Source organism: Malaya genurostris, chromosome 3 (genome assembly GCF_030247185.1).
Source record: "Malaya genurostris strain Urasoe2022 chromosome 3, Malgen_1.1, whole genome shotgun sequence".
Classification (NCBI taxonomy): domain Eukaryota; kingdom Metazoa; phylum Arthropoda; class Insecta; order Diptera; family Culicidae; genus Malaya; species Malaya genurostris.
In genome coordinates, this window is record NC_080572.1 from 28,803,876 (window position 1) to 28,815,840 (window position 11,965).

The 11,965-nt window shown below is 39.4% G+C and overlaps 1 protein-coding gene across 3 annotated transcripts in view; it reads right to left on the reverse strand.

The window, feature by feature from the left end:
- LOC131435329 (exportin-5) overlaps window positions 1-6,376 on the reverse strand; it is a 33,274-nt gene extending 26,898 nt beyond the window's left edge. Inside the window, exons 1-5 of one of the 3 annotated variants that reach the window (XM_058603091.1) lie at window positions 6,233-6,376; window positions 5,794-5,995; window positions 3,276-5,740; window positions 3,015-3,218; window positions 2,593-2,947 (exon numbers count right to left, since the gene is read on the reverse strand). In XM_058603091.1, the coding sequence (XP_058459074.1) occupies window positions 2,593-2,947; window positions 3,015-3,218; window positions 3,276-5,740; window positions 5,794-5,912 (3,143 nt within the window). In that variant the 5' untranslated portion in view covers window positions 5,913-5,995; window positions 6,233-6,376. Of the gene's footprint in view, window positions 1-2,592; window positions 2,948-3,014; window positions 3,219-3,275; window positions 5,741-5,793; window positions 5,996-6,169 lie in introns of all 3 variants that reach the window. The other 2 variants (XM_058603090.1, XM_058603089.1) reach the window with 2 other exon arrangements.
- Window positions 6,377-11,965: the final 5,589 nt, after the last annotated feature.

The following is an 11,965-nucleotide window of genomic DNA, read 5'->3' on the forward strand; positions in this document are numbered from 1 at the left end:
CGAAGCAGCCAAATGATAGCTTCAATTGCGGTCATTTGGTGCGAGTTTCGCACAACGAGAAGTGCACAAAGCTAATCAAATTATTCCACATTTTCAATGAAAGTAATTCGATTTGCACAGAAAGTAACCTTTGTTAATTGTTCTATAGATACCATTTAGAGCCATTAGAATGCTTTTGTATAATGTTCCCCATCGTAGTGTTTTGTTTCGTGAATTCGAGGACAACAAAAAGTCAGAACATCTAGTATCTTCCAATCGATATTTTTCCACCAACTTTCGATGAAAATGTATGCAGTACCGTTACGAAAGGGGATGATGCACCACACACCCGTTCCGTTTGATGAGAACACAGATCCGGCAAACGCAATGAAACCACACCGGGACTCACTGAAGTTGATATTTTAGAAACTCTTGAACTCACCGCCACAGTCGTGCCATTGTATCCAGTGGTCCTGATCCGGTGCGTGGGTGTGGTGAAAGAGTCTTCCAAATGTTGACATTTTTATAGATGTCCTCTCGTTCTAGATCGAATACCGGGATGCTCCGTTGTTCGTACCATGGAAGCCCAACAGTCGATCCATTGCAGCCAGTGGTCACTAGTCGTCCCGTTCCTGTGAGTGGGAGCGTGGAAGGGGTCTTCCAAACCATCTCAGACAGCAAGTACAATTCAGCTTTAAACGATTCAGGCGTTGATCCATGGGAGGAGTTATCCCTCGCATCTAGTCAACCGCTTACCCTGCACATGTACTGCTAGGACGTCGGTGGCATGAACTTGGAGATTAACGATTATTTGCTGGCTTGCTCGGATGAATGCTTCAACATTATCGCTCTATCGGAGACGTGGTTCAGAGAATGTACGCTTTCTGTTCAAGGTGGAGGTGCTCATCGCAGTGCATCGTCCTTTGAAGGCGCAACTGATCGAAACCACATCTGGTAATTGCGTCGAGCAGGTTTGTGTGCGTTTGAATCTGGCTATTTTTCCCTCTACTTTTATGTGACATATCTCCCTCCGGACCGATGCTGCGATCGACCGCTAATCGATATACACATACAGTTGTTGCAGGAAATTTCTTCCATTCATGCACTACCCGTAGATGGTCGTGGGAGACTCCAACTTTCTCAGCATAATGACAGATAGGTTTCGGTGCCTTCTTATTTTTTGATCCGGCATTCTTTACTTTCCACACTGGCATTACAACCATGCTCGACGGCTACAATCTCCACCGTTACGTTAATGGAAATAATCGGATGTTGGATCTTTGCTTTTCAAGTAGAGATGTTGCACCAAATATTAGTGCTTCACCGTTCCCTCTTATGAATTTTGTTTGTCATCATCGTCCATTAGTATTCCCTAATTTATGGAAAGCTTTCTTTATGTCCCCAGTCCACAAGGAAGGCGAAAAAAATGATATAAACAACTAATGCGGTAGTAGTTCCGCACTATACCAAAGATGTTCGAAAAGGTTATACTGATACAAATTTTCAATCACTGCAAGAAATATATCGTCGATACTCAACACGGTTTCATGCCTAATCGCCCTACAATCACAAATTTACTATCGTTTCTGTCTTATATGACTAGCGCAATGTCTAACGGTTTACAAACGGACGTTATCTATACAGATATTTCATCCGCTTTCGATATAATTAACCACGATATCACGGTTGCTAAATTGGACAGAATTGGATTCAGTTCAAACAGCCAGCGGTCAACTTAGAAGACGCTACCTTTCTCCAGCTACAATTGTTAATCTTCGCAGAGTGGTGTAGAGTTTACCGTATGATTGTAAATCCCGACGAGCAGCAATTACGTTTAGGAAGAAAGTACCATTTCATGTCGAATACTTTCTGGATGGATCCTTGATTAGAAAATCGACTAGGGCTAAGGATCTTGGCGTCCATCTCGATGAACGACTTACATTCAAGAATCACATCTTTTACCTTGTAACTAAAGCTTACGGTAGCTTAGGATTCTTAATGAGTATAACTAAGTATTGTATTGACGTACACTGTCTAAAATCTCTTACTGTTCGTTCAACTATAAATATTGCTCGGCAGTTTGAAACCCCTGCTACCTGTTTGGTGCTAATAGAATCGAGGCGATACAACGCAGATTTGTTCACTTAACTCTTCGCCGACTGTCGTGGACCGATTCTCATCAACTATCTAGTTATGAAAGTTGCGGGTTATTAATCAGTATCGACACATCGTTCAACCGTGTTTTATCTGGGTGTGATTTTAATGTGCCACATAGCAGAATTCGTACAAATTTCCTAAATATTATTACGAATTATCATTAGGACCAAATTGTGTCTGTTGATTGTAAATAAATAAATACGCGCAACGAATCCACCTAGTTGTTACGGCAAAAATCGATTGGCGAATATATATTTTAGAGATTTGATTTCTTAGGTACAAATTAAACCCTACGAAAGCGTTCAGCGAAAAAAAGGCATGAGAGCGTTCTAGGGCTAAAACAGCGACAGTTGTTTTTGTGGGTGACGAAATGCATGGTGATGTTTCGACGTAATATTATAATGCCACAAAACAATCCATCCTAACAATTGTGAAGCTATAAGAACAATAACATACCTCAAAACAGTCATCACGATTGGCGTGCAGGTGTACTGATTACGCAGTAACTTTCCACCAAGATCACTTATAACCTCAGATGTCATGGCTGATTGTGCGGCCCGTGTCAAGGCTTGTGTTGGACCATCCATGCTCTGATCATCATGGTCCATGCTAGATTCGTTGGTGGTTGTGGCAGTCGGATCGACGGTACATCCGACAAGTGCCACCTTCAGGACATCAATGTATTCGCGTGTGAGTGATCGGTTGAGCATATCCTCCAGCACCTCCTGGGTGTCGCTCACATCTTCTCCCAACTCGCCAGTCTCGTATAGAGCAGTTATATACTGCCAGCGAGCAGTCAGTCTTGTCAGCACTATTGGAAATTAATTAATCGAATAAATAATGTTTTTTTAATGGACATCAAGCTGCAAAGTGCTTACTGAATGGCGCAAAATGGGCAAAAATAGGCAGTAGAACCGATTCGTGGAAAACAGGAGCACAGGAATAGACGAATGGCTTGAAGAAGACACGGACCAAAGTCCGCAACCGGAAGTCTGGTACATTTTCGAGACAAGCGAAAATGCTGCTGATGAGAGCGTCTGCTATACCTGGCAGGGCGTACAAATCTCGACCGAGCGAAGGTCCTTCGAGGAGATATAGACATTAAAATTGATTGGAATCAAAAATGTACACCTACTTACCCGCGGATCCCATCATATGATAGCAGTGTTCATAAGTTTGCGAAAGAAATGTTTGCATACGATCGAATGCAGTGGGAGGACTTTTAACATTCGGATCGAGCGGGTCCTGCAACACGGGGGAAATGCCCAAAAGTTGCTTCTTCTCATGTTCCTGCATTCCGTTTGCACATTTGAAGTACTGATCGACGGCATTCATTGCATCTGATTTCCATAATTCGTTCAGGACTCTCATCAAGCCGAGGATATGTGGTAGTAGCGGAACTACATGCGAAGTGGCTGGATTCCGGCAAATCGGGTTACCGGATTCTGTAAAAGCAACAACGAAACCTCCTCGGGAGCAACGATCTGGATCATCTGGCCAAGAGCATCGTTTAATGACACCGAGAATAAGATTAAGAGCGAACACAATCTGACCGCGATTAATATTACACTGATCGGGTAAGTTGCTGCTTGGTTGAACAGGAGGTTTGTTCAACCCGACAAAATCGATGAATGAATGCGCATTTTTCACAACTGGCGACAGATGCATCCAAAGAGTAACTGCATCTCGGGTTACCTCCGCAACAAAGTTACTTTGGCGTTCGTAATCGCAAAAATGATTGGATATTAACAGGAGGGCTTCCAGTAGAGTGACTTGTTCCACATTGCTCAGCTGATCACGTTGACGGATCAAATTGTGCACGCTGGTATTAATTTGGTCAAATATTGGTAAAAGCAGCAATGGGTACTTGTGAGCTATTTTAACCATAAGCGATGCGGCATGGCGTCGTTGGTTTTTTACTGCCTTAGAGCGGTTGTAACGAGTTTCACCTGCCACTTGAAACACTAAAGCGGCAAATATTTTATCCAAAACTCGAGGTAGCAGTTGCACTCCTGACATGGCAACGCAATTCGCCGAAGTTATTTGACAAGATGACATGCTGAGGAATACGAACAATGCTGAAATGCATGATAATAGCACCGACAGAATGAGAGGATCATTAGATTCCACTTTAAGGCATTCTTCTAGTAAACGCAAACCAGTGGCAACGGACGGGCGTTCTGTGACTAATAGAATACGCGACAAAACCCCATCTAGTACATTTACCAAAGCATCCCATTCCAGATAAACCGGATCAGTAATGCTGCATGTTGTATTTATTTCGGAATGTACCTTCTGCAGTCTTGCGTTGAGCCATTGTTCACAATAAGAAAATGTCACAAGCGGAGCGATCAGCGTAGCTTGGCGGAAAATTTCCAACATATCAGTTCGGCAGCGAGAAAAAAAGATCAACCATTCCTCTTCACCATCGTAGTCAAGACTGATGAATGTATGTGGATGCATTGTGATTTCCGTAGGTCGAGAAATTGGATATCCAACTTTTATGATCTTGGGTCCGATTAGCTCGATTACTTTTGGAATGTATTCCAATAATAAAGGATCACGACAGATTTGCTCGTGTTTTAACAGGCTCATCCAGATCAGAGCGGCCGAGTGATTCAATGTGTAGCTTGAGTGACGCGTAAAAGTAATTACTGTTTCCAAGAATGTCGACAAACTTTGTCGAGAAATTTGACAATCTTCTTTACCCCACAAACCTGTCAGCTGAATTGCGAGACCGCTTAGTACCTGGATTAGTTTTTTCAGAAAAGCATAATATGATTCACTGCCCATACGCTCACTTTGTAACGCTGCCCGATAATAGTGACCAACAGGAGCTTCGTCGAACAGTAAAAGCAGCGGCTTCCGGTCTTTGATTTGCCCTTTTCGATTTACAATCTGAAGCAAACATTCTGCCGCTGGTTGCTGGAATTCTTCGTCGATTAACAAAACGCACAGAATTTGCAGTAATCTGCCATTAGCAGCCATAATATGGTTGATCGATACCCATTCAACAAATCCAGTAAGTGTCAATAGGGCTACTTGTACAACACGACTGTGTCCATGGGCCTTATTTTTATTCCCTATGGTAGTGGAATTCCGAAATTCTCCCACGTGCAGCTCGATAAGCCTCAAAAAGAAGTCAAATATTTCAGACATATTCACTGTCAGAGCTTGATAGATGTCTTTTCGTCTTTGATTACTCTCAATTGTTTGCAACAATGCTACATCTTCTACCAGTCGGAGAAATACCAACAGAACCAGCTCTGTCTGAGCTACCCCTTTTGAACAGGCATCGCTCAACTCCGCTAATAACGTTGTCCATTGTTGAGGCCATTCCCGCTTGATCATTTCTACAATAATTCGAGAGAGACCGTCCTTTATGTGCGATACACTCTGATCCTGAGCATCGCCTACTCCTGCGCACAGAAGTTTCATAGCATTCTCTTTGATGAAAATCTTTTCTTGCTGAGATATGCTATTCCAGTTGAACTTAACTGTATGCTCCATTAGCTGAAGTCCAAAGTGTCGCACTATAGATGGATAGTTTTCTGTTACTAAAAAAAGCCCTGCTTGTGCACATAGCGGTGACACTTCCTTGAATCTAAGAAAAAATATCATTAGAATGCTATCAAGTAGAATCATTTATCATTTTACCTTTCACATGCGACATAAGCATCCATTCTGGCCTGTTGTGAGGCAGCTGGATCCATTGTAATTTTGATCGCCCGAGCCAATTCATTGGCCAAACCAATTACTTCACCAGCTGGTTCCATCCTAGTCCTTCAATTGTATTCAGGAATGTTACGATGATCAGAAATTCAGTGCGCCCCCTTCGTTTTTTGGCGTTAATTCTAAGCTGAAACATAAAAATACCTAATTTACATTTCACTAGTGTATTATGTGTTCTTAGATCTGTAACACGTTTGAATACAAGTAAAGTATCCATATTCATCGTAGCCAGCATTGCTCTTTCACGCACCGCGCTCGATTTCTTTCATGTAACAAAATTCTGAAAAAACGCCGGTCTTACCCAATTTTTGTTGAGTAGATAATAGCACTTTATGTTATGCAATCAATGATACATAATTTATACCTAAGTTTCGGTGTTTTAATGCTGAGAATATGCCGAAACACTCTTATTTCTTGACTGTATAACCACAAAAGCTAGCTTTTGCAAAAAACATCAATACCACTTAACTAAGACAAGACCTGACAACTGGCTTCTTATTCTTCCTTCCGAACAGCGATGCCAGATAGCAGTAGTGTCATTTCTCTCGGAAGCTCTCCTGGTGAAAAGATTTTTTTTTGCTCGCCAGGCAAAACCAGCTTCCGTAGTTATCCGTTGATAAATTTAAATTTCCGTAGAAAAAAAAAACAGATTTCCGTAGATCTGACATCGCTGCTTCCGAATCATCCTTCTCGTCATTTTCGCCCTGTGGAACATATACCAACGTCAGAGTTACCATATTCACAGATTTTTCTTTAAACCACAGATTTTTTGCCTATAGGCACAGAACACAGATTTTATCAAAAATCCGCAGATATCTACAGATTTTTATGAATACGTCATAAAAATCACATATTTTCAAAATGTGTTCCACAGATTTTCACAGATTGTGATCGAAAATCTCGGTTGATTTTCCAGAAGGCCGTAACAGCAAGTGACAGTTTCTCTTTGTTCACTCTCTCTTTCGATTATTGTGATGTGATCTAAAAAGATTTTCTTGGATTTCACAGTTCTGTTTGGAAGTCGAACGTTTCGAGCATCATTCTATGCAAAGTGTTAAGTGATAAACGTGTAAACCGCTTGATAATTAATAGATGAGAAAGTAAACAAAGAGAAACTGTCACTTGCTGTTACGGCCTTCTGGAAAATCAACCGAGTAGAGCTAATAAAAGTCATTTTCATTGACTGAAAAATAAACGAAAATGACAAGAAATTATTGTCACTCTCAGTTTCGCTTGCAAACTATGAGAACGAAATCCATGTCCAGTCAATGACATAAACGGGAAAGTAGTTTCAAAATTGTGTTTTTTCTTTCATTTGCCCTTTCAGTCATTTGCAGTTTTCAGTGAAAATCCTATAGTATTCAGTGTCGATATTCAACCAAAGCTGTGAGAATTGAAAACGACAGAAAAAGGTTTCACAATAAGTTTTAACTGTTGGTGCTCGAATTTGTAGTAGTTTTGGTTTCCAAAGAAGTTCTGGGATGTAATTACTTCGATTTGCCATATTTTAGTCACTTTTTATAGCCAAGCGTCACATATTTTCAATACACCGATGCAAGAATGAAAATTTCAATTCTGCTGTTGCTACCTGAAGACGTTAGTTTGGTTTCGTCTTGTCATAGAGGAAAGAGTGACGTTGGCAATTATGCTCTCTCATTTTTTCGATGAGAAACTAAAATGCTTCGTCTCTCTTCGTTTGTTCTGGTGTCGGTCATTTGCGAATGAGACAGTAAAACATTGAAAATGAGACTGCTGAAATGGTTTCTTTCATTGAGAATGTGTGACAATTTTAAGCTCTGCAACCGAGAAATATGCAACACAGGTCCCACTGAGAAAAAAAAAAAGTTCAACGGTGGTCCTTCATTGGTCCAATACGTTGGATCATTGGTCCAATGAAAATCCAATCAATCGTTCAACGGGAGGCCAACACGGGACCTTCGTTTGCCGATTTTGAAACAGACCGTTGAACCGACGACACGACCAGGCACTCCGAAGAAAACTCAGCATTAAAACTGTTCGCTAACGATTTACCGCCAGTTACCACAAATCTAGCGACCCCTTGTAAATGATAAAAATAATCTTCCCGAGCAACACTGTTTATGTTGCTATGGACTAGTTACCAAGGAACCCCAAAACAAATAAACATGTTTTGAAAGCGGTGGAATAGTTCTATTAGTGTTAAACTTTTTCCAAATTAAGCAGAAATGCATTTAAATGAACTCGATTTTCGGAATTTATTCGAAACTATGGATGAAACATCATAAATATGCATTTATTGATTAAACTATATGTATAAATACTCAGAATCCGAAGTCATCGGATAGGGAGATACAGAATTGTTGTCGTGATGTTATTATTCATAACAATTGGTCACTAAATTGCCTGCACCCAATATCATCTGTAGATCTTCCGTAGTTTTATCATACTGTCACTTTCGAGAGCCGCGAAAGAAAGAGCCGAAAAAAATCACTATTTGATCTTACCTTTCCTCCAGTAACGGAAAACTTGCTAAGATGCAGTATTAGTATGTTTTGAAACAATTACCATTACAGTAGTATCGGTGTAATATGCCGGTATCAAAATTGTTTTGTGTCGGTTGATTGCGCAGCAGTGGAAACAGTATTTCACCTTGTTGGCCACTATTCAAGGATTACTAGTGGAATTCCACAAAGAAATCATTTTACCGTACGTTATGTAGGTAACGCAGAGCACTAGCTTCGCTCGGCTCGTTGTCGGTCATTTCCATGTCTTCTTCGTTGGTTTGCGCTGAGCTGTTATCACACAACGGTTTCAAGTCAGCAGTGAGTTATTCATCCCAATGTCCCTAAGACTGAATTTTGAACTTGGCATTATAAAAGACATAACTCATACTCCTCAATTTTTACATTCCGCTCGAGATAGGTAAATCCATTAAAATGTTCCGTAATATAATAACCGATCTGAAACTTATTTTGTTTACATTCATCTTGCCTTCGATATGCAGTAACCAAGGTTATGGTGACTGTTATTCAAAATCAATAATATATCAACTTGTGCTGCCAGTTTAAAAAAATTCACTATCGTTTTCGATTTGACATTTCCAGTTACTGAGGGGTAATTAAATTTACGATACAGTTTTGATAGACGAGTGGCAGGTCGTGTCGTCGGTTGAACCGAATGCCTTTTTTTCGTACAACAAACCCGGCAGACAGAGGTCCATTGTTGAGCCATTTTTAACATGAGGAGTTGGAGCCCCGTTGGACTAGTTTTACTGCAGAATTTCTGAAGTTTTTTCCACTTATTTGTTTAAACTAACAATACATACCTGCACAATACTTTTACTTCAAACAAATTTTCTGTTTTATGTAAAGGTAACACTTAATTTTCACACTATTTTTGGAAGACAAAAAACAACAACAAACCGTTCCAGCAAATTGAACGAATATTTCGTGCAATATGTCGTTCAACAAGCACTCAAAAACCAACAAAATTGAACGGCCTGCAGAGAGGGGTGGTACTCAGATTTTTCAAGTTGAAACACAGATTATAAAATGGCAACTCTGACCAACGTATCGGCTACAGTGTAGCCACATTTGCAGATTTTTTAATAACTTCTATTTATTAAATTTAAATTTTTAGACTCGATTTTTGATTTGAACACAGTTTGACAGTAAAGTTTCATGATGCCATTACTTACTTGAATGTCAGTTCAAATTGGTTTCAAGTTATAATCTACATGGATTTCGCAACAGATTTTCATATTAATTTGTGATTTGCCCATTGATTGATAGACTTTTATCCCGTCACTGGAATTAAATACTAAAATATACTAAATTTCTGTTTGAGCTGTTGGTAGAATATTCTCACTGATAGTACTGTTATTGTACCGTACCGTAACAGTACTATCAGTGACTAAAATATAGCTCAGACAGAAAAGTTTAATTTTTTGAGGAAATCTGTATAAAATCTGTACTCTGTATTAAATCTGTATGAGCATGCAAAAATCTGTATAAATGGCATCTCTGCTCGTAAGCAACGCTTGAAATAAGAGAAAATGTTTACCTAACTGGCCAAACGTCTAAAGCCCGCTTGTGAGGAAATCTGGCAACCGGCAGAAGCTTGGCTGCATTGAGATTTTTTCATTGTAAGTATATATGAAGGGCTATAAATTATTGCCCTTCATATGTACTTTTTATTGGAAAAATTAAATTAAGGCACTAAAAATGTAGAACCGATTCAAAACGGTTCTGCCAATCTTGTATGGCAAGAATCCGGCCGACAAAGGACATGGAATAACCGCTAGGTGAAATTCTCTGCCAAAAACGATTGTTGCATTGTTGTCAGACTCATGCCGGAATTCTGACAGAATGCAGGTAAAAATGGTTGGCAGACATAGCCATCTGTCTGCTGCCTCCAAGTGGGACACCGCAAAAAGCAGAGATGCCATTTATACAGATTTATCTGTATTAGAGCAAATTGAATACCTGATTTACGCTTAAAAAATTAATCACATCATAGCAACCGGGGAACAAAATGAAAGCTCCCATAGTTCTAAAGCAATACACAAATTTTGGTTCTCTTGTTCTGTCAAAACTATTTATTACATTTCAAAGGGGCGTTATTACGATTTGAATAGAATATATGTTAAGTGTTCAAAAACTTTTGTCGTGAATACGACTTACTTTACTATGGGGCGCCTTTTCAAAATGTACCCTCTGAAAGAGTGATAAGTTTTTGATCGTGAATTTCTCTTGTTGTATCTAACGAATCAACATAATTTTTACTAGATGCCATCGGAAATATGATCATAATGTTATGATAATATTTTCAGATGTGTGACATAATCTCAAATAATTCAAAATTAAACTTTTCTGAAATGTTTGGTATAAAAGAGTATCAAAGAGGATAATTCATAAGGCTCGTTTGCCTTTCTCGTATTTTTAAAGCTTATAACTCAGCGATCTGTGAAAGGATTAATATAATTTAACTACCAATAGAATCGATTTTTTTCAACTTAAACGTGTGCTGCAACAGCATTGAAGTATTTCAATAATACACTATTGAAAAACCTGTCTAATATGACCTATGTCAAATTGGATCAGTTTGGATTCTATCGAAACTGCGAGCAGATCTATTGTGTGTCGTTTGCAAAGCTAGTTTCGCTTCCGACAAGAGCGATTATGTCACAGCTGCTAGTCGTTTGCATTGGTGAAAAAGCAACGAAAAGGGGACAACGGTGGGGAGCATCACACAAAATCAGCCGTTCTAATGGCTTTAAAAGTTTTCTATAGAACTATTAGGATTTCTTCTTCGCAAATCTAAGGTAAAAATCCTCAGTTTAGTGCGAATCTAGAACTGTTTGATTAGATTTGTGATTTGCACTGTGAAATTCACAATAATCGAGATCAACTGAAGCCTTTGTATTTGCGAAAAATGTCGAAAATTTAATATCGTAGTGAGTTCCACAATTTGGTACATCTGAAAGGCAGGAATGAATCCTGTACAGCATCCTGATAGTTTCTTTCAATGAAATCAATGAAATGCAGCTCCGAAATGAAATAATCGACATTGAAATTCTATATTGTGCTATTTTTATAGCCGTTAGGACCGCCCATTAGTGGAAAAGCTACAAACGAAATCGCGTCAAAAGGAACCTCTTAACAAAAATTGGATCAGTTTGGATTCTATCGCCATTGCGAGCAGATGTATTGTGTGTCGTTTGCAAAAGCTAGTTTCGCTTCCGACAATAGCGATTACGTCACAGCTGCTAGTCGTTTGCATTGGTGAAAAAACAACGAAAAGAGGCCGACGGTGGAGAGCATCACACAAAATCAGCCGTTCTAATGGCTCTAAAAGTTTTATTAAAGAACTATTAGGATTTCTTCTTCGCAAATCGAAGGTTTTAGCTATCCTCAGTTTAGTGCAAATCTAGAACTGTTTGATTAGATTTGTGCACTTTTCGCTGTGTGAAATTCACAGTAATCGAGATCAAGGGAAGCCTTGCTTGCATAATGCTTGTGTTTTGTAAAAGTTTTTTTTACTAGTTGGTTTCCCCTCGTTTGTCAACACCGATCAGCTGCTTGCAGGGATGCCTGATTTAATCATAATATTTGGAAAT